Source organism: Poecilia latipinna, unplaced genomic scaffold (genome assembly GCF_001443285.1).
Source record: "Poecilia latipinna isolate Pla-1442-1.1 unplaced genomic scaffold, P_latipinna-1.0 Scaffold2424, whole genome shotgun sequence".
NCBI classification, from domain to species: domain Eukaryota; kingdom Metazoa; phylum Chordata; class Actinopteri; order Cyprinodontiformes; family Poeciliidae; genus Poecilia; species Poecilia latipinna.
Genome location: NW_015115040.1, coordinates 113731 through 137098, shown reverse-complemented (window position 1 = coordinate 137098; position 23368 = coordinate 113731). Strand labels below are relative to the sequence as shown.

The 23368-nt window shown below is 38.5% G+C and overlaps 1 protein-coding gene across 4 annotated transcripts in view; it reads right to left on the bottom strand.

Annotated features, from left to right (window-relative positions):
* Positions 1-21528, bottom strand: part of slc4a5a (solute carrier family 4 member 5a) — a 32916-nt gene extending 11388 nt beyond the window's left edge. For 2 of the 4 annotated variants that reach the window (XM_015019378.1, XM_015019381.1), the window contains exons 1-13: positions 21172-21527; positions 15323-15381; positions 13495-13707; positions 10086-10215; positions 8522-8682; positions 7303-7455; positions 6097-6225; positions 5436-5491; positions 3195-3352; positions 3017-3104; positions 1421-1575; positions 1042-1170; positions 467-641 (exon numbers count right to left, since the gene is read on the bottom strand). In XM_015019378.1, coding sequence (XP_014874864.1) covers positions 467-641; positions 1042-1170; positions 1421-1575; positions 3017-3104; positions 3195-3352; positions 5436-5491; positions 6097-6225; positions 7303-7455; positions 8522-8682; positions 10086-10215; positions 13495-13707; positions 15323-15380 — 1605 coding nt within the window. In that variant the 5' untranslated portion in view covers position 15381; positions 21172-21527. Of the gene's footprint in view, positions 1-466; positions 642-1041; positions 1171-1420; positions 1576-3016; positions 3105-3194; positions 3353-5435; positions 5492-6096; positions 6226-7302; positions 7456-8521; positions 8683-10085; positions 10216-13494; positions 13708-15322; positions 15778-21171 lie in introns of those variants that run through there. The other 2 variants (XM_015019382.1, XM_015019379.1) reach the window with 2 other exon arrangements.
* Between the last annotated feature and the right edge of the window lie 1840 nt (positions 21529-23368).

The following is a 23368-nucleotide window of genomic DNA, read 5'->3' as shown; positions in this document are numbered from 1 at the left end:
ATTTGTAACAGAATAAGTAATGATTTCTGATTAGCACTTTTTTTTATTGTCACTACTTATAATACCTACAGGTATAACGTACTGTATAATAGGCATGGGCAATAGTAGGATCCTACAAGCATGTAAGAATGTTGATAGTAATATGTTTTTAATGTCCTTTTATGACAGCAACCTGCTGAGGGACCAAAATAACTCTAAGACTAAAATTCACAGGAAGCTGAATAAGCCCTACAGGGTTGTTCTGAGGTTACAGATTGGATTGCTCTTTGCCAGCCACATGGAGATTAGTCATTTTAAATTGAATTTTACACATTTACATGCAAATGTTCCATAATATATGAAAAGTAAAATATGCAGATAAGTTATGAGAAATTTCATTTCTATGCATAAGAGGTTTTCAGCTCATACATGAATTATGAGTAAATAAATACAAAAGTTGTTTCCACTGAGTGTGATTGTTTGGTACCTGGTAGTTGTCCGTGGCGTCTCCAAGGAGACCGCCAAAGGTGATGGCATTAGTGATGCAGCCCAGGTAGATGAAGAGCACAGCGGAGATGGACTGGATGTGGAATCCCTCGTAGAAATCGCTGGGCAGGAACGGAAGTTTCCGCTTTATGTCCAGGTACAGGCCACCACAGAAACTAAAACAGCGACAAACTCGATGGTTAGGATGCTACACACTAAAGTGCAGAACAGAACATTTCTGCCTTTAATTTTCTGTGAATTCACTTGAAATTCACAGAAATTCACATAGATAACATAACATGATATCTATGTTTACATCAATATAATTTTTACTGATATCTACGTAAACATGAGCAAAACAACACAATAAACCCTGTTTAAGATTCATGTGATTCAGCCCGCAGGTTACAGGACGATCACCAAAATGGCCACCGTTTGCTGCAGTGCCACACTGCAGTTTGACAGTGGCAGCTAAAATCTCTATTGGGGTTGAATTTGTACCAAAATCATTTGTGTGACGACAATTACAATTCTGATTTTCTTGCAGATAGTGACTGCTTGTGTTCAACCACCTACCGACCAGTGAAGGCCAGCTCCTCTCCCAGTTCATGCGGCGCCGGCATCTCCTCATCCTCAGAGAGACCCCCCCCTTTTCCAGCCGTGCCGTTCATCTGTCCCAGCTCGTTCAAGGAAAACACAGACTTTCTGCAGAAAAAAACACACACATTATATCGGAGAGTTGGAAGGATCTTTATGGTGATGACAAACTTTGATTGCTGCAGACAGGAGGGTGTGATTACACCCATCATTAAGCTCTTATCTCCTGTTTTTGTGCATGGCACAATCTGTTTTGCCGCTAAGTCTGTGTCTTGGACGACAAAGCGGCTTTGGTTGACATTGTGAGTGGTTGTAGACGCATTTCAGCACGGCTCCTTGAGCTTAGAAAAACACAAACCTTTTGTCAGCTGTGGTGACTTTCTTTGGAGGCTCAATGCGGATTTTGGGATCCCATTCTCCAGGTGGAAGCACAATCACTTCATCCAGAAACTCATCTATGCCGGCTATCAGGTCCTCCCGATCTCTGGCTTTGTAGGCAACATCACTGAAAAGCTTGATGGGGAGGGGAGAGGAAAGGAGAAGGGTTTACGGCTTCACTTTGTTTGTAAGATGTTCAAACCAAACCAAAAAAGTCACAGTAAAAGTTTTATGACACTTACAGGCTGCTTGAACCCAGCTTATGTTAAAATTATGACAATAAAATATTAAACCTAAAATCTTACAGATGTAGATGCAAGTTATTAAAAAAATACAATCTGATGCGTTTTAGTCTGCAAAACCGATTAAACGGCAGAGATTCGTCTGAAAGTTGCAGAACAATCTGATGTGTGAGTTAAATCCCTGTGATGTTTTACAGTAATCATACTATTATTCTCACGTTTCAGTATTTTCGCATTAATAAGTGGTGTCTAATTACCAACACCCCACTTTCCTCCTCATGAAATGAGTTTCCTTGCATAAAATACATTTTTTTCACAACATGCTATTTATGTTCCCAAACCTGAAAAAACCCAGTTTGTTTTCATTGTGCAATCTGCTTTTACAGCTTCAGTACGCAATTTTTATATATTTTTTGCTTTACATATTTGTTAAATCTGTCACCATGTCATGAATGTATAATAAGACAACAATCTGTGAAGAAAAAAAAAACTCTCCTTTGTCTTCTCCCAGTGCTAACTAGAAACAACCAGTCATAGCTAGGTGGATCTCCTCCACCTCCTCTGTGAACTGTTACTGCCATCTGAAGACACGCACCACTCCCAAACAAAAACAACTGATCAGAGCCAGGAAGCGGGTCGTAGCGCTGTCAATTACCTTCCATGTGGTGCTGCCCCTCCTTGCTGTCTGTTATGATTTAGCTAGCAGAGCCTGTTGTGAATGCTCAGTCTAGTTAGCATAGTCACTGATGACAGCAGATAAAAGGTTTTCCTGTAACAGTAAGTTGTTTCTCCACCATTGTCACATTTAGTAGCAAGTACATGAGTGACTGGCATCATTAAGCCCCGCCTCCTGGCTTTGATTCGTTGTTTTCGGTCGGGAGCGGTGCTTTTCTTCAGAGAGGAGGTGGAGGACATCCGTCTTTTCATAGATTATATGTCTCATATTATACTGACACAACATGGTGATACTTTTAACAAATATGTAAAAAATATATATTTTTCATAAAAGTTACATACAGTTTAGAAATATGAAATGGGTTTAAGATTAACAATGAATTTTATGGAAATAATACCAAACCAAAATCTCAATATTTAAACACAACAATATTACCACTTTTGCAAGCCTCATAGTGAGGCTTCTGGTCAAACCATCTAATTGATGCCAACCAATCAGGAAAAGGAACATGCTGCACATTTGGCTTTCAACAGCAGCTCACTGTCTTTTCTGAAAATAATAATAGATCTTCTCAGACAATGTCACTGTCAGCACTGCTCCGCCTAACAAAGACAGAATGCCACAGAGGCATTTTTTTCACACAGTGACAGACACTTACATCATCCACCATTAGGGTCGCTATAGCCCTGCCGATCTCATTATAAGACTTGGCCTTTCCTTGGGGACCCAACAGAATAAACAGGAATCTGCAGACAGGAAAACACATGTAAGGGATGTGGTGGCAGTTCAGACGTCGTTGCAGAGGCTGGAGAGGAGGACGCATGGCGCTGACTCACCTGGTGGGAACTGGCACTTCTGTCAGCCCTCCGAGCGTCGTGGCCTGAACCAGACGGACGAAGGCCACGAAGGGTTTGTTCAGGAAGTCCACTTCACCCACTAACACGTTGGATGCCTCTGCGTCTCTAGGGATTTTCTTCATGAATTTGTTTTTTAGCTGTGGCAAAAAAGGAAGGAAAATGTAGGAGTGTGTTGAGGTATAACTGTCAGGTAGCAGCAATGATGTGACCTGTGTCTCCAAAGTTAACATGTGTAACATGTGACATTTATTTATGACTAAATCTGTGTTATAGCCTTCTTTGCTAACAGTGTCTTTCAAGCGTATTCACACATCTAGTCCTGTCACAACAGCAACATTTTCTAGGCGGTAAATTGTTCCAACAATTGTTGTGATAAACGATAATGTTTTGAGAAAATTTTCAAGTGTATATTGATAAGGGCATAATAATGCAAGTTCACACTTTCAAAGATCAATAAACCGTAACTGTGTAAAGAACACTTAAAACTGGAACTGGGTGATATTTTAAATATCCAAAATAAAAGACAACAACCAAAAGCAATAAACAAAGCGGGAGAAGAAAAACAAAAATATTAATAATCCAAATGTAAATTATTGAGCTCATTTTGATTCATCATCTGATTAACTGAGTAACTGCTTATTGCGACAGGCTTACACACGCCCTGGCATTCCTCACTTTATAGTCATTTCTCACTTTTTATCAGGATTTTACAATATGAACCATCAAGACTTAGTGCACAGTTATCAAGTAAAAGAAAAGTGATGCATGTATATATTTAAAATAAATCAAATGAGTGGCACACATTTGTACTCTGCCCCACTTAAAAACATTGAGTTAATTTGTTCCAAGTAGCCCAAAATAGATTTATCCAAATTAACAATGTATGACACACTTTTCAATGTGTTATTAGTAAAACCTTTTGAAAACAGTGTAATTATTATTCCACTTCACAGAGGTTTACAGAACCGATGACAGAAAATAATTGGAGGATGATGGCGTGGCATGATTTTTAATGCCTGAACAAACTTATTCATGTGTGATTTTAATTGTGTCTCTTATTTAACGGAAACATCACAATTTCAAAATGGTGAAACACAGCTACAGAGAAACATCAAGGGACCTGAACACTTTTGTCAGCTCTGCAGGTCATGTCTTCTAGATTTTATGATTTCTAAATATGAACTAAACAAAAAAAAGTTAACTTAAAATGTCGTCAACTGTTGTTTTCAATGCTGCTGCAGTTCCCAGATCTCTAAATAACAACCCAAAAGTAAAACATTTTTATCAGTCGCTTATTTTCGTGGACGTTCTCTACATTTAGCAGGGACAAACTAGCATCCTGTGTGGCTTTCTGAGAACAAATGAATGAGGTTAAACAATGATGGGCGACGCAGCTGTGACGGGGCGAGCCGTGCCAGTCCAGGCTGACTGACCTGCCTGGCTCCGTGTCAAGGTGCGGCAGGAAATCGGGCAAAGGCTCAAAGATGCTCAATAACCCGGAAGCTTTTTCCAATAATCCACAGCATCAATCTGTAACTACATGTGAGCAGTAGGCACGCGGACCGGACAATGAGATCCATGGTCCTCCCCGCTTCGGCTCGATATTGACACTGACAGTGTGGCGCAGACACACAAACACACAGTAGCAGGGGAAAAAATTAAAAAAAATCACTTGTCCATTGTTGCATGTGACCGACTGTCCGACTGTAACTCCACTTTAAACACTGGTCGCTAGAATCCTTGTTCCTGTGGCTGAGCTAACAAAGACCGCTCATAACCTGTATTGCACTCTGTCCTCATTCAGTTTTTTTTTTCTACCTCATCCCTCCCAGAGAGCGACACCTAATCGTGACCTGTCTGTTTCAAAGCTCAGCAGCCTGATCCCCACAACAACAGCACACCCCCGCAACTGCCCCAGTGTGTCTCTCTGGGTTTAAGTCGCGTTATTGAATCGGTTCTGTGTGTGTTTGCACTCTTTCTATCCTGCTTTTTACAATAATTGGAATGGAAAAAGATTTGTCAATGAGGGAACTGAGACAAGAGATGGGTGATTTCTCCAGTAATACAAAGCAGCAAATTGAGTATAGCTTGTAAGCTAACAAAAAATTAGACCAATTAAGAAATATAAACTCTAAATATTTTTGGTAGATATCAGGATTTAGTGATTATTGGATTTCTACACAATAGCGGTTGGTCTGTGAAGTCACAGTTGGAGCCCACCTGGTCTGTGCTGGGAGTGTCGGCAATGTCGTTCATACTTCTGCTCTGAGCATGACCTGGAAGGGAAAAACACTCACTGAAAAGTCAAGTCTACTCAAGTCTAAGTTTCCCATTCTGTTACATAATACTTAAGTTAACTGCGAGGTTTGCAGTAATACAGTCTATTAAGGAAACATTTTAACACTGAGGACACACTATGTGTTGTACAATTGTAAGCTAGATGTAACAAGATGCACACATTTCAAAATGTTACCCTTTTGTCCCATCAGTTAACAGAATATGTTTTCAGTGAGAGGTTGACCATCGTGTTCTTTTTCATCAGCAGCGTTTTGCTTTTGGATCTCTTCCTAGGGAAAGTAAGGTCTGCTGTGCTTTAGCAGCTTGTTCTGCATGACATGTGTACACATTTATTAACAGTAATGGCATATTCCTGAAATGTTTTAAAGATTAATTCATAGTCCACTGGTAAGCGTGGACTGTGAGTGAAATTAGGGAGAACAGGGCCTTACAAAAGTATTTACATTCCTTTATTTACTCCCATTTTACAAGAATCTGTAACTCTGAGTCTAGGCGCTGTAACTGAAATTGAAAATTTTTTCGTGTTTTAGGACTCAAGAAAAAAAAGTCTAATAAAAGCTGATCGTAGCAAAACATCACTCACGTAGGCGTCCGTAGTTAGCAGCTTGCTGCTTAACACGTAGATCTTCTGTGGATCGGTTAAAGTTCGGCCCTTGACCCTGACCTGGACCTGGTCCCGGACCCATTCCACCTTTGGGCGGTACGCTCCGACCTGACAGCGGCGGGGAAGCAGACAAAGAGGCAAGCAGCAGCTAAATAGTTGAAGGTGATGTTGTCTGATTTACTGAGCAGCATGTGCTTTGCCCTGATGAGATGGGGAAATGTTACAGTGATAATTAACTCATCAAACATTAATGTGTCCCCTGTGGAGGATGTGAGCCCTGCTGGCTGCTGGAGAGCACAGACGCATTTAACAAGCATGGTAAACATATGCATAGTAACTTTCTGCACAAAATGTTTTGCAGGGTTTATGCAGGTTTCACCAAATCAAGTTTAAGAGTTTTAATGATCTTTTTCAGACCATTACAATACAAACACAATTTAAGATGGACAAATAAAATGCAAGGGAACCAAAACTGAAACTTCTGGGGTCTTTTTGTGCTCCTCAATGGCATATCGCTCTCTAGCTAGCTAAATAGCCAGCTATGTGACTCAAGCAGTCAAAGTTAGCAGTAGCAAGCTGCTAATACTTACTTTCTAGCTGGTAACAAGTTAGCAATATTTGGGTGCTAGCATGAAAGTTTTAGCAGCTTGTTACCGGTAGCCTGAACTGCCTTGAGCCGCAAAATGTGATTCAAGATGAAGATGCCTACGACCACTACGACTCAAACTTTTGCCTGATAAAAATACTTACATAAAATATCTGAGATTAGATAGCTCTGCCACGACAAAATTTAAGACCTGTGACTAATATATTTACATTTTTTAAATGAATTCAAGACATTAATTTTAGGTAAGTGAATTCAAGACCTTTTAAGGATGAGCAGACACTGTTGGTGACAGAGCTGAACGAACACATTACTTAGGGAAAAAAAAAAATCACTATTTCAGTGTTAACTCAAAAGCTGGCATTATGGTCAGAAATACACAAAAACATATTTTTGTGTATTTTAGTCATCTTGGGTAGCTTATTTAGCTTATCTTTGCTTTAATAATAAGCTTAATTTTGGTGACGATAACCTAATTATCATAGCTTATATAGAGTAGAACATTATCCTGTGTAAAGTTAAGGTTTAGTCAGGCCTTGCTGAGTCAGACTGCAGTTTGTGGTACCAGTATGAACACTCACTTGCAGAGGAGCCGGACTTGCCCATGTCGGCCAGTGAGCGGTGAATCGGCTTCTTGGTCTGATGCCGGTGTTTCCTCAAGAGCACAAAGCTGATCTTCTCCCTCAGCTCAGGTGATAACATGCCCTCTTCTATCTGTCTCTCAATTATGTCATCTGCACAGACACATGAGTTCAGTTCCCATGTGATAAATGGTTTTTACTCAGACATACAAAGTCTTGATGGTGAAGGAATTAATCAGTGTTCAGAGCACAAAAACATCTGATTTCTCTCCTTGAGATTGACTGCTGCTTCAGAAAAACAGAATGCTTATGAAAGGTGACACTCCATCAAAGCCCACTGCTGCAAAAAGGTGTTTTCACAGAAAAAAAGATTTCTAGCTCTCAGAAAAGAGAAGAACTCAATTAAAAACTCATTATGAGTTTTGGTGGATTAAAAGAAAGGCTGGTCAAGAACAAACTGATGTCATAGAAAGAAAAAGTTTTTAGATAATATTAAAAACTTGATTACTAGGATTAGGTACTCTACTATCAGCAAGTCTGCAGCTGACATTTTGTTATGAAACCACTTGGTTGGTAAATGAGGTACTGAGACTGGGCCACCCTCTCAGGAAAAGCTTCTTTTATTTGCTACTGTTGCAGTTGCTAGAATTGATTAGTTTTAGCTCTACATCCTTTTACCACATTCCAAAACATCTGTACTGACAGCTGGAGGGTAGGCCCCACATCAAGTTCTGCTTAAGCCCACAAATGACGTTGGGCCGGCCCTGTTGGAAGAGCTGAAATAGATCATTTTTATCCTACATCTTAGCAACACTTAGTTATTCTAACTTCAAATGCTCTTTCTGATAATATTTGTTTGACATATAACTTTTAAAGCCATATTGTACCATTTTATGGCACAAAACTAAATAAAAAAAAAATACTGTTATAGCTACTAGCAAGTAACCCGTTTACTGACAGGCTCCACTCGTTAGCTAGATTTGGTTAGGACAGAAAATACTTCTTTTTAGGCAAGACTGAGAATATTTTCAGACAAATTACACAAAGTATGAATAATAAATATTATAAAGGAACATTTTGAATGTGTTTGGCTACAAAACAACAAACAACGAAACATCAATATGCCAATTCATCAACCAATAACAGACCACAAGGGATAGATATAGATATGTACATATACTTTTGGGATTTCGTCCCGTCTTTCAGGGAGATGTCTCACCAACTATCTGAGGCAACGAGTAGCCGTCCATGTCCAGCATCACCGTCCCTGTTTGGAGACAAGTCCTGAGCTCAAAAAGACTGTGCAGGGACAGCGTGGACACGTGGGGTTTACTCCATCTCTCGCCTCCCTCCTCCACCTTTTCCTCAAACTTCACCCACCTGAAGATATAAAAGCATCAAAAGAAAAAGTGAATCAGGAAAGGACAAAATGTTAAAACGCACTGAGGTTTTCAACAAGTGCTGTTTGGGTTCCCTCTGCTCAGCAGGCATCGGTCCACTGAAAGGGCAGCTTGGGTGACCTCAGTTCATTCTTCAAGCTTCTTGGATATTTTACTCTGCCAAAATGGTCTTGTACTGGTGGGCATTTGTCATATCGTTTATCATTTATCAATATAAGAATTTTGATTTATCATTGTCAAAGATAAATTCCAATTTATAATGTTCCCTTTTTTCCCCACTGTTTGTATAAATAAATGTCAATACATTTGAAAATATGACTAGATGCAGTTACTGTGTGCAGATTAGTGATATATATATCAGACTCTTTTATGTAATTGGTGTCATAAAGAAGTATTTTACAAATTGATATGTTTTTCAAGAGCAGCATTTTTGTTTGGGGGCTTTGATTGCTCTGTGATGCAGTCACAGATATACAGTTACCTAATATAGGAATAATAAATAATTATTATTGTCACTTTTATCACTGTCAATACTGCCAATCAATCAAGCAAGTTTATTTGATTGACACAGCAGTTCAGAGTGCTTTACATCATGAAAACACAGAAAACATCAGCAACATGTCATACAGTCAACATTTATGATAACCAATAACAGACATTACATTTTGTCAAGTGTCCTAGTTAGAATCATCAATATGTCACAATGGAACAGTGACCAACTCTAAGCAGATGGGTTTTCCTTTCATGCCACTTTTTTGTGTGACAAGACATCAGTGAGGATTGTTCTGTGGAGATTTTTAAAGCTAACTTAAAAAATGTTCAGTGTCTCATGCGTCTTTATCCTGTACTTACAGTTTTATTTATTTTATTGACGTTTCCTTTGTATTTTATTTGTTTTATTATGGTTTTCATCTCCTTGCATCGGTTCAGCACTTTGTTCAAAAGCATTTTATAAATAACGTAATTTTTATTATTATGAGAGGAATGTCCTTTATGAACGAAACATGCTTCCTCTTAATGAAATTGGATTCATCAGTAACTCCCTTTCCTGTCTCCTCAATATAAACAAACACTGTGCCTGTGTGTGCATGTGTGTGTGTAGATGTGTGTTGTGTCTACCAGGTTTTTATAGTCTTGTGGGAACCTATTTGGGGTTATGGGAACCATTGCTCCTTGTGGGGACATTTTCTTGGTCCCCATGAGGCAAATTGTTGTTTTTGGGTTAGTGGTTAAGTATGAGATGGTTAAGGATAGGGTTAGGATAAGAGTCAGAGTTAGGCTGTAGAAATTAATGGAAGTCAATGTGAAGTCCCCACAAGTGATGAAAACACGACTGTGTGTGTGGATGGGTGTATGATGTGTGTTTTGGGCGTGGACACACACCTGGCCGACTCCTTCCACTCCAGCTCGTCACCTTCTCGCTGCAAAGTGTCCATCTCTGTGAAGAGCGTTGGCGTGGGCATGTCGTCGTCTTCATTCAGGATGTAGCGTAGCCGCTCTGCTGCCGGAGACACTGCGTCGCAGAAAATAACTTATGTAAGATGTTTAAAAAAACAGTCAGAAAGCATTCATTTATTCTAATATGCTTATAGAAAGCTTTAGTAGCTCAACTAGGATTGAATTGTTTGCAATAGAATTTGAATCTGTGTACATGATTGGGTAGATTTGATTGTTTAATTCTGTACGTAAATTGGACTTACTTGCCTTGGGATGACATTTGTTGTTAATTGGTGCTTTATAAATAAAACTGAATTAAGTTGAATTAAAGGGGTCCAGGAGGGCATGTGCAAGGAAGCCATGAACCAGCATGTCATACTGTTACACAAACATTCTGCTGGAAATAATCTGACAGTGGAACAATGTTATCAACGCAGTGAATTGTTCTGTATCCAGTGACCGTATCGAGGATATATTTAAGCGATTAACCTTTCATGATGCTACATAACTATGTAGATCTGATACTGTTAAGAAAATGTTTACATTTTACGTAGAAGAAATGTAGAATTATTTTTCTAAAATGAACTGTAGTCAGTACTTCACTTGCAGGGAAGTTTTTAATGCATCATAAACAGTCCATGCCTAACTTTGTCACAATTAAGGTCCTGCAGAAAAGAGAACACAATTGAAGGTTGTTTCATGCTCACAGAGCCCTACATCCAACTTAAGCTAATTCTAACAAAGATGTAATTACCTCTTCCTGTCTTTCTCACTCAGGCTTTGGGTTCATGAACTTTTTATTTTTATTTATTTAAAAATAAATAAATTTATGTATTTATTTCAAAGTCATGCTGCAGTCATTTTTCAGGTGCATCAGATGAAATTATAAGGAATTTGCTTGCAGCTATTTCTAATACTTACCAGAAAAAAAAAAAAAAAAAAATGAGAAATTCTGAGATTAATCTCAGAAATAATCCAGGAAAAACAAGAAAATTCTGAGTTTGAAAAGTAAAGAAAAAAAAAAACATTTCCAAGTTTCTTTTTTTATTTATGCTGCTCTGTAAACTGTAATCTGGCCCTGGTAGCACTCACCTACATGCCCCTAATTACTTTGCAAGCCTTTTAATCTTTGATGGATCAATAACATTGAATAACTTTACACACAGCTAGAAACTGTAAATCATTTCATATGACATGTTATTTAAAAATATGAACTGAAAGTGAATAAAAAGAATCCATTGAACAAAAACTAAAAATTGTTTAGTTTGTTTGCAATCACAGGTTTCATATATTCAGAGGAGACACATAGCTGGAGAAAGTAATAATTCACAATTTTTTAAAGGTTGTTTTGTATATTTATGTCATTCTTGTACGACAGGCAGAACATTTTAAAACGCTGCCGCTTGCATTGGGTTTGTCTGATCAAATACCTCTATTGTCTTACCACTTATTGCGCCACATGCATTTTGAAAATTGCTAAGTAAAACCCCTCAATTCACCAACACTCCTACCCCCAAGTATTTGAAAGCCAAAGCAACAGCGACCTGCTGCCGTGTTTATGACAAAAGAAGACGCAATCCCCACTCAGGCTGTGTCTCAGCCTCCTGCTGCTTACTGTAAAATGCCCAGAAGGGGGTTAAATCATATCAAAAGCATGACAAAAAGCCCGTCTTTAATTAAAATGAAAACTTCACCTGAATGCTGGCTGAGTTCAGTAAACACACTGAGCTCCTGCTGCAGGTAAATAAAGGGAAGAAATACAAATGAATCGCAAAAAGGGCTGCAGAAATAAACGCAAGAATCAGTGGACATCATATGTTTGTTACGGAAGAGAAAACTAAACAGGACAGTTTTTATTGCAGTTAAGCTACATGTGGCTCAAATAAACCACATGCCAGAAATGTGTTCAGTTTGGTCAGTTGTTATGACTAAGACATCTATAATTCATTAACTATCTCAACTGATCCATCTTAGTTTTTGTAGAAACATATTAAGTTGTCTAAATAAAAACATAATGATATATAATTATGGCTGGTCATTTAGGCCCTGAAGCAGCAAAGTATCTCCATCACCATGTCTTATACACAGTATGTCCTTAGATAGGCTCAGTGCACCAGTATGAAGATCATCCATCAGGTTTCTGACTGTGCAATCTTTCTAGTGGCTTCCTTTGCTGCTTGTTGGATCAGAAGTATCATAAGTATATTTTAAGGAATACTGTCATATTCAGTAAATTTCAATATGTCCTGAGGAGTCTTGTTTGTCAGATTAAAAGTACCTTTTGAAAACAACAACCTTTAAGCAGGTATTAATCATATTTTTCATTATTAAGTCCACTCCCATCCAGAGCAAGCAAGTAGCAACAGGGGGAAGGAATAACTGTGTTTTAACAGGAAGACCCTGAGTCAGCATGACTGAGTGTCTTCCATGATCGACTAGAAGAAGAGGAGACACTGAACAGAAAAGCATGGAGGCAAGGAGCACACAATCCTAATGCCACAACTACTTTTGTGAGTGGCTTTGTCTGCGGCTGCATTCAGCTCTGTTTAGTCTGGTTTAATCAAACTGTAGTTCAGTTGGTTTGGTTTGAGGTGTGAATGCTCAATTCAACTCAAATGCGGACCAAAAAAGCAAACTCTGGTCCACTTAAAAACTTCGGCCTCAGTTCGGTCAATGTGAACTGGTATGGTATGCAAACCCGAGACCGCTCCAAAAGCAGGAGGAGGACTATAGCGCAGGGCATTATGGGTAAACAGAACCAAAACAAACATGCGAGTCTAGCGCTACAAGGAGAAACAGCTTGTGGTCTTTCACCAGAGACATTCTACCACTGTTACACTATTTTTGTTTACATCTTTTGGAGAAAAAGGTTGCACTCAGCGTCTTCTTCAGAAGTTTTCATGTCGTATCTTTCAGTAGTTCCTGGTGCAGCACCGCCACAGGCGAGGAGGTGAACAGGTTTTTCAAATAGTGTGGATCGTTTGACACAGTCTGGATTACACTCTACAAAATATGGCCTTTGGTACACGTAAATTGCTTGAAGGGTCAGATGGAGGTATAAGCAGACTTTACCCTGATATAATCAGTTCTGCTACTTGTGTCTGAGCAGGGAACATACTATATGCACAATGTAGCTGTTTGTAGGAAGGTGAACTAGCACTAATTTTTACAGAATTATAGGCTTCCATCTTCCCTGAATGGAAGTCTACAGCAAGAGTAAGTCAGCTGTGAGTCCAGTGACAGTTTAAGTATATTGGAGATATATTTTAGCGTCCTGTGGCCTGCCTTCTGGATGAACCACCTTTGTAACTGTGACGGGCTTTGTTGTGAGGCTTGTTTGTTTGATCGCTCTTACTTGTGCGGTTGATGTCTTGTAGACTCTGCTCAGCTGAGTCCATAAGTCCTTCCTCAATGTCTATGTCTCTGTAGCGGTCATGGTCCTGGTATCTGTTGTGGCTGTAGTGTCTGTCCCGCTCCATGTCCTGAGCCTCTCGACTCGACCGCCGTCGCCTCCGTTTGCGGCGTAACCCACGCGACACGGGGACGCCGATGTAGACAGATTGATGGTCTGTGGAGGAACACGGTTCGTTGATTAGAATCTGACACTGTGCCATAAAAATAAAGTAACAACTTACCAGTGTTTTCACTTGATTAAATGTTTAAGTGCAGTCATGTTTCACATACACTGTAACTGCAAAATTGCAAACTGTTTTATAAAGCACGGCTGTTTGAAAAAAGGGTCACACTGAATAAAGGAAGTGATTTGATCACAGCTAAACATCATCAATTAACCATATTTTACTTAATAACGAAAAGATATAGACAGAAATGTGATTTCTAGCTGAAAAAAAAAAGCTAGGACACACCAACGCCTTTGTAAATAGCATGATTACCACTTAGATGTTCATTCCAGAGATCCAGATCTGGACTTTGACTAGGCTCAGGACCAGTCCTTGGTTGACACACTTACAGTTGCTATCATGTACTTTTCTTGTTTCTTATTTTGAGTTTATGCCTAACATGCTCCCCCTGTTCAATTCATTCTCATCTCATCTTCACAAGGACATTATTACATAAATCCAGGCAAACTTGTTCAGTTGTTTCTTTTTCCCTTTAGAAAGTAATGTTTTTTCCTCCTTTCTCTCCTCTGATGAATGTTGAGCTTCTTCTCTCTTTCTGATGGCACATTTAATGTCAAACATAAGAGTCAGCTGTAAGCTTAGTGACAACACTTTAAGCCTTACTGTAGCATCCTATGGCCAGCCTGCAGGGTGAACTGCTGGAATTAGACATGTTGGTGGTTGTTTTTAACATCCACAGCTTGCAGACTGTTGTCCATACAGTGGAAAGGCTGATTTGAAATTAGACCTCACTTAATCTCTTGCGAGGCACATAAAAGGCAACAATCTTCCTTCTCAAGGCTCTTTGGATCTCAACATGGTGTTCACTCTGACCTCAACAGTTAGGAGCATACCAAACTGCAAGTGTAAGGTTTAAATATAGTAAAGCTCCTTTAAAATTGTGAATAATTATGTTTTCGGTACCTTATGTGATACAGCTGTGTGTGATTCTAGTCAATTTATTGTCCCCAGGCAGCATTTTTACTATTTTACAGAAGGTTTTGATTTATTTTAAATATCCACATGTCCAAATATGGTAAAAAGCAAAAAAAACAAACAAGAAAAACACAGACATTGTGTGTTTCTTGTTAGGAGAATTCTTTTGCATGTTATGTTTTGAACGATGTAACCTATATCTGGTTTTCAACATCAGTTTTAGTCTTTATTAGAACTCAACATGACTCAGTTTCATAACTCACATAATCCCCGTCACCAAAACTGTGAATGATGCGAGTTAGATTGCCTGCTTCCAATTAAGATGTTGCTGTAACACTAATTTCCCAGAGTACTTCAGGTCGAATGGCAGAACAGCAGGGAGACGCACAGCAATTCAGGATGTTTCGACAATAAAAGGTACATAACCCTGCATCGGCAATATGAAATACATAACATGCTTCACATTATGAATCTTGCTCACAGTCTCAGAATTAAAACTTCATTGTGAAATAACCCATTCAACACAATTTTAACAGATAAACTCGAGGTTTGGACTTCATCTTGTATGTTTGCAGAGGGCCATTTATCCACCACAGGCTTAACCGACACACATAGAGACAAACTCACCATCCTCTTCCTCATAGCGAAGGTCAGACACCCTCATCCCTCTGTCTCCATGGTCCATCCTGGCAAGTTTAAAAATATTTTTTTACACACATGTAGATTTACCCTTAGATATAGTAGCATGGTGTGGCTGTGGTTTTTAATACCCATGTACACAAAGCATCATGGCTAACCGAAGAGTAGCTGCGTTTCTATTGACCATACAATTGCGCAATTTGATATTTAGAAAATGAATTTGCTTAATGGAAACCCGCGAATTCGAAGGAAACGCTCAGTTTTCGACAAAATGTGTTGGTGCTAAAATGAGGTTGTATTCCAGCCGTATCGAAATTGGTTAATTTCGCAAAACTGTCATGCCACTGACTCAAACCACGAAGAAGACGACGACGGGAAGTGACTTGTGTTTTATTGACTTGTCGCGTGAACAGACGTAGTCGCGAGTGATTTCAATTGCGCTTCTTATTGAATGGAAACACCACAATTACAAAATTGTTTTTCGACATTAGTAGTAGCAAAGTTTTGTGTACATTTGTAATGGAAATGCAGCTAGTGCTTTTCCAAGTCCCACTTAAACAAAGGACTTAAAAAAGCCTACACCTGTTTAGCTTTTTGCTTGCTTTGGGATTATTTTTTTTATCCTTTTTTAAGTAGAGATTTATTTTATTTTACATTAGAGTACAAAATACATGGTGCAGTATTGTACATTAATGAAAAGAAAAGAACTCAAATCAAAACAAAGAAAAAGAAATAAAAACAGAAAATGTTGCATTGTAATGAATGAATATGAACTGTGTGTTAAAAAGATCCATTCTTAAACTCTATAGGAGTTTCAGAATCCAGTCTGTACTGAAAGCTGGAATGTCTTAAGAAAACCTGTACAGGCACAAAAAAGCATTAAAAAAAAGAAATCTCACTTGGTAAGAACATGTGAGAGTATTTGGGCTGATCACAGGTCAGAGTAATATTGGAAAGATAATCACGTTTTAATCTAACTGTCCAGTTTCTGGAAGAGTTTAGTGGCCTTGTTTATTTAGATCTCTATTAATCTTGCTTTCTGTTATGGTGTGTGGTCATTTTGAAATGGGACGGAGTCATCCATAAGCTTTTAACTTTATAGGCATGTGTTTTTTCAATGATATGCGTGTGTGTGTTTTGGCATTTCTCACCTTGCATGACCCATTTCTCTAACAAATACTGCATTGTAAGAACCCAATACTCCTTGTTGTTCTTGGGTTAGGGTTAGGTTTAGGAGTGAATTGAGTTTATGGTAGGTTTAAGGTAAGGGTTAGGGTTAGGCTATAGAAATGAATGAAAAAATGAATGGAAATCGATGCAAAGTGTGCATGTGTGTGCGTGTCAGAGCTCCTTATCTGGGACATGACCTCCGGCTGCATTACCACCAGCTGCATCTCTCGCTCACTGACCTGCTTGCTGCAGCACTGCCATGCAGATCAATGGGAAAATAATTAGGAGTGAGGGAAAGTCAATAAGAATGCACATAATTAAAACAAATGCAATGGTAACGTATCACACGTGCCACCAGTTCACACACTGAGTGCCACCAGCGAGGAATAAGGCCACCATGTTCCTGCTGGTAGAGGTGTCGAGAAAATAAAATCTTTATTTTCATTTAAATGTTCTCTGAACTGTTCTTTTCACTTATTATACTGAATATATTCAAATGGTTCATTTCCTTTTCAGAAAAAAAGAATTGTGGCTCAATCAAAACAGGAGGCAAAAGTGTTCTCTGTTCAGTCCACTGACTGGCTCAAGTGTGTAAACATTGCCTGTATGTGATCATTGTAACACTCTCCAGGAGTGTTCAGGTAGCAAAAACACTCCAAAAGGTGGACCTGTAGCACTCTGTGAGATAACAAAAGCCACCCAGGGTTACTTCTGAGAAACTACCATGCTCTCTCTCTCTCACCTTGGCTGGTCTTAAGGGCTGTGAGTCAACCATCAAGAGGACACTGAATGGAAGGAAAACAAACAGCAAGATGCTGCTCTTCAAAAACAGTAAAACCTGTTTGCGGATGAGAGGCTGTTGGAGGAAAGGTTTTGAAAACTGAATTTTTCTTTTTTCAGATCAGAAGTGATGTGATGTGATCTAATGGGAAACACGGGTGTGGCGGTGTGATGATTTGAAATTATTCTACTGCAACTGAGTCAACATGGCTTTCTACTGATGAAACTAGCAAATATAGATGATAATAAAACATAAAACAGTTTTTTGAGAAAATGATAATGTGCCACATAAGTTTGAACTGATTGTTCACACAGAGTATAAAAATATATATACAGGCTCAAATTTATACATACATCTTTGTTAAGATTTTGGTAAATGTCCCTCGATACGTTGTACCTTGACCACACTTCTGACCTAATTCTGTTTGGATTTGACCACTCTTCATCATCAGCAGCATCAGAGTCAGTAATGTAAAAAGACTCAACAATCTGATAAAGAAGGCTGATTCTGTTCTGGTTCTTTTCTCTGGAGATGCTGATGCAAAGAAGAATTCTTCATAAAATCAAGAAAATTATGGCAACCCAGACCTTCGCCTTCACACTATCTTGGGAAAACAAAGTATCTTCAGTCAGAGGGTTCTTTAGATTTGCTGTAATACAGACTGCAACAAGAGATCTTTTCTGCCATCAGCCATCTCCATCTACAATAACTCTTTGAAGAATCTAAATTAATGAGTTACAAGAACATTTAATTTCCCTTTAGGGTTCATAAAATATTTTTGAATTTGATTTTTTTTTTTTTTAATTTGAATTCATCACAGACTTATAGAGTTCAGATTAAATTATGAGTGCACACCTGTTTGTAATGTCGGTCTACAGGGGCAAGGTCCAGATCCAGGGTAATGCAGATATTTAAGGTTAGCCTGCTTCATTTGGAATTTCTACAATCTTAGTTAAAGTTCAAGAATTTGAAGGTAATCTCCCTGAAGCTTTTCATCCACAGCATGATGCTAACCTGACCATGCTTCACATTTGATTCAGTGTTCTTAGGGCTGAAAGCGTCGCTTTGACTTCTCCATAATTCTTTTTGTTGTAGCCAAGCAGATCAATCTTTTTCTGAGCTTGTCATTGTGTGGAGCTGCATGATTCAGTTAGGGTTGAAATGTGATTTGAGCTTCTAGGGTGACACTTTGAAAAGAAACAGGCCTCAATGTGAACAGAGGTAAGTTTCAACTCCATGGCAGAATTTGCCTTGATTGTTCCTGAAGAAATTGTTCTTTCCTCTCAGGAATCAGGTCTTCCAGACTTCAGCAAAGAGCTGACACATGCTTGTAGTTACATAGCCTCACTCAAACGTTTCTGGTTAGAAATTACTCTGAAAAACTTTCTCAACTTTTGTATATGTACAGACCAAAGGGAAAGCCCAAGGATCTCAGAAAAGTTATGAAAAAGGTTTCGATAACTTTCCCATTGTCCTGAGTAGTGGCCGGTTCTGTGATGCTAAAAAAATAATATTTTTTTATTGGTAACAGGTACGGAAATAGATCTTGGCCTGGCTAAGTTAAATCATATGCCAGGCTCCAGAGGTACCAGCATCTCTTACTATAATTTTTTCCGTAAATGTATGGAAAACCTTACGGCTTATGCCTGTAAAGTTTTCAGCATGTGATGATTGCAGAAAACTCCCTTTAAATTCAAACTTCCTCACACAACTCTTATGTTTAAAAGTGATTAAAGTTGTGTATTGTGCAACATTTATCCCCACGCCATTAAAGTAACACAATTAATTATTTTTATGCCCATCATGAGTATAGGTAAACTTCTAACCGTAACTGTAAAGTTCTGGCCAGGAAAATCAGAAAAGGGGAGTTAAATCAAAGACAAAAAGAAAACCATTTAAAAAGCAAAAATATGTGTTTTGAATGCAAACAGTATGAAAAAATGTAAACAAAAGTCATCAACTTGTAATTTTTTTTAAAACACAAAATAATTTATGGACCAAGCCCACATTTGTTTCTTTCCTTCTAACAGGCCTGGTTTGAATGCTGTGGGTTAGAGCTGCATGTCTCATTGTGTTTTGGCTATGGGACGCTGGAAACGCCACCCTGGAGGGGTGAGAGCTGTGAAGCGGCTGGTTCTGACCCGGCAGAGCTCCATCTGAGCTGCTGCTGTGGAGGGTAGTTGCTCTGGCTTCCTGCCTCTGTAATTAGTGCTGTCACATCAGTGTCCTTCACACCCAGTGGGCAGCTGGAGTGAGCGCTGCAGGCCACCCCACCCTCCCCCCATCACAAGCTGATCGATGGGCTCGCCCTGCCTCCGAATGCCCCCCTCACCACCACCTCCACCATATGGAAATAATCCCCACTGGTGTATGAATGGGAGCACGAGACCTCGCTGTCATGTGCCCTGCCAGCAGGGAAGTATTCCCAAACATCCGCACGAGGCACAACAGGTTAATTTGTTGAGTAATTGAAGCTTTTACACTTTGGAGAAACCTGTTAGAAAGATCAGCGTGGTGTTTTACACTTTTAACCTCATCTAAAAGCAATCAGGGAAACTGAAATTACAACAAAACTTGATAATTGTTAGAGAATGCTTTCTCTGATGTAACTTCACCTAAACTTTCACAAAGTTTAATGCCTTGCACAACAATCTGTTAAAGATTATGCATGAGGTTGAAAGAAATGATTGCTTTAGCTTTAATGTTAGCATTTCAAACCCCCTAGCAACATGTTTTAGCATAATTTGGAGACAAATCTTACCGAAAGATCATGAGTAGAATTTGACTAAACATATTTATTTAGTCTTATTCATCCAGTGTGGTGTCCAGCAGAGAAAGTTAAGCCTGATGTGTTTTTACATGAGTTAAATCATAAAGAGTCAGTAAGCGTTACCCACTGAAAGTGTTAGCTGAAAGGTCTTACGCTTAAGAAGTTTTTTGAGTTGAAACAATTATTTAATATTTCAACTATTATTGAAATATAAAGTTGATTTCAATAATAGTAATCTTCAATAACAGTAAACTGAACAATGTTGTCTTGTGAAAATGTGGTTGTAAAATACCAGCTAACATCACTTTGTATCCTATCGATGTAAATATTTTTAGTTTGAGTAGTTTCAAATTGCAGAACAAAGTTAAAACAGTGGGTGTGTCCGATGTTTAAAGGTAAGGGAAGTGAGAAGTACAATAAAAACGTTAGAAAGAAAAACCAAACTAGTCCTTTAAATTTGTTTCCAGGTTTAACTAAGTTTGTAAAAGAGGTAGAAGTCAAGTTCTACTTCTTAGCTTGCAAGCACTTTAAAACTGATCTGAGTTTATAAAACATCTGATTAGTTATGTATGACCTCTTTCTTCTCTGATGTATAATTATGAGATACATGAATCAATGGCATATGGTTGTCTGACTTGATCCCAAAACAGTCCTTATCTGTTCTTTTTATGACTGGATATCTTTATGTATAATTTATATAACTTATGTATTTTTGGTTAAGAGTCTCTTAGCAGTTAAAACCTTAATAGAAATCTCACCAAATAAAGAGTGTGTAAGCTGATTCATCATTTCTATTGGCTAAAAGGTTATTTTCGTACTGTAAGGTCACTCATTTTCATTCAGAAATATCAATATCATTTGTGTGTTCCTGTGAGTGGCTGCTGTACATCAACCACCTTAAAGAATATTATCCTCATCTGTGTCAGTCTTAGCAGTTTACCAAAAGAATTGGCAGAAGAATTTAGATTTTCTCTAGTGCTATTCTCCAAAAGACCTAAATCCAAACTGGAAACCCTTTCTGAATAAACAAACTAAGACTGTCACTAAGGAAAACAGAACAAACAAATAGCACTAAACAGAAAATAATAAAGTAGTTTGGAATAAGTGCCAGCCTACCTTGTTTAGTTGTTAGCCTGAGTGACAGAGAGGAGAAACGACTTTTGATGTTCATCGAGTCGCAGCAGTGAAAACATGCCAGTGGAGCTCCAGCAAACTATTGAGTGGAATAAAGTCAGCACAGAGGAGCAGCCCTTTCTGTCAGCGCGTGCCTCTGTGCCCGGCTATCGCTCTCATCATGAGGTCAATAATGGGCAAGCCGGCGCAGAGCTGAGAGCTGTAGGCAGGACACTGTTTCAGTTGACGGCCACAGATAGGAAATCTCTCACTGTGCTGCACTAGCAGGTTGATACACACGGGGCCGTACTGCCATAATCTTTTACAGAATTAAAATATTCTCTAGAAGAGAATCACTGGGAGACATTCATGGTAAAAAACAACAACAAAAAACCCCCACAAAAATAACAAAGGACAGTTCTAAACTTTTATGTAGCATGAAACCCCAGAATGTGCTGTTTTTTTGTTGTGTGTGTTCTTTTTATTTTTTTTTACAGAACCCCCGGTAACATAAAAATTAGAATAATTCTGTCAGGTTTTGAAATACATCACTTGTTAAAGGGGCAGTATTATGTAGAATTGACTTTTCATTAGCTTCGGATCATGCTAGAATGTTATTCATAAATCAAAAACATACCTGGAGTGTTGCTTTGATTCCTTCATCTTTGAGAAATCCTTTAATCTCCCGTGGCAACCATTCAACTGCACAAAACGCCTGGGAGAACCGAGCGCCGCCATCGAGGCACAGCTCCTGCTTGGTGCTGCAGTTTCTGTGACTCCCCAACTCAGCTCCTTCAGACTAGCCAGCAGCAATTAGCAAACACCTGGTGGAACTGAGCATCACCTGAGCTCATTATAAGTTTATAAGTTTATACTTATAATATACTTATACTTAATTTTATACTTAATTTTTAATTATAAAAATTAAGTATTCTTATACTTAAAAATTTATACTTAATTTTTAATTATAAAAATTAAGTATAAATTAAGTATAATTAATTTTTAATAATAAAAATTAATTATAATATTTATAATTAATACTGCCCATTATAGATCTATAGCTAACTCCACACAGCAGGTAAATCCAAGTATTTTTGCCCATATGTAACCCATGTCAAACTTTTTCATGGCAGTCCGAATGGCACAATTCTAATCTTTTCACTCAAAATAAAACTTATTTGCCACTTCCATGTGGTTCTTAGTCAGAAATGTGTCCAATAGTTTTCTGTAGTCAGAACAGTCATGTTGCATTGTATCCCAGTTTTACGTCAGCCTTCCTGTTACTCATTGCACTCAGAACCCCTGCAGTTTATTTAGCTCCTAACCAACTCATGCTAACCTACTCATCCTAATAAAGCAGTAAATCCCAGCACTTTACTGCAGGCAAAAAAAAAATAAAATTAGGATAGAGTTCGACAAGCATAAAAACCCACTTTGTAGTCCAAATAATATATTGAAGCAATGTTGGGCCTTTCAACGACTACATAGCAGTAAATGAATTGAATTTTATGTAAACGATCACCCTACCGATCTCCACTGATCTTCCACTGAGACTGGAGCAGAAAGAACCTGTTAAGTCTGATTGTCATGGGACCAGAGATCTGAAGATGTGCTGCTATTAAAAGCTCTGAATCTGTGAGAGGTTTATCAGGGTGATGAGGCATGGAGGCTGGATGTGACCAGAAGCTGCTGTGCAATCATCCAGCACAAGAAATTTGTATCCTTAATGTCCTGAGGGAGAAGCTTATCAAATCTTTCTTTCTTTCTTTCTTTTTGTACCCTCCAGCATATGGAGCATTTAGTGTGAAATTGACTGCAGGCTGGTTGGTCCACTCCCACACACACACACACACACACGCACTCTCACTAGAGCCAGATATGTGGGGAATTCCATCCAGGAAGCACACAGGTGTGGATGGCAGTCTGTTTTTTTCTATTGTTAACATATTGGAGCTCAAGCTTCCCTTAGAAATGTGATGCTAATAATAACATATGAACCAGCAGCAACATTCATATTCAGGCTCTAAAACAAATTGGCTGTGTTACCTTTTGAAGTGATGACTCTAGTTACAGATCTATAGAGATCAGTTAAATTTACATAATTGGATGCATTTTTCTGTAAAAAAAAAAAAAAAAAAAAAAAAAGGAAATTGGGTTTTAATTTTGGGAGGAAAAAACACTTTTTTTTACCCAAACTGGG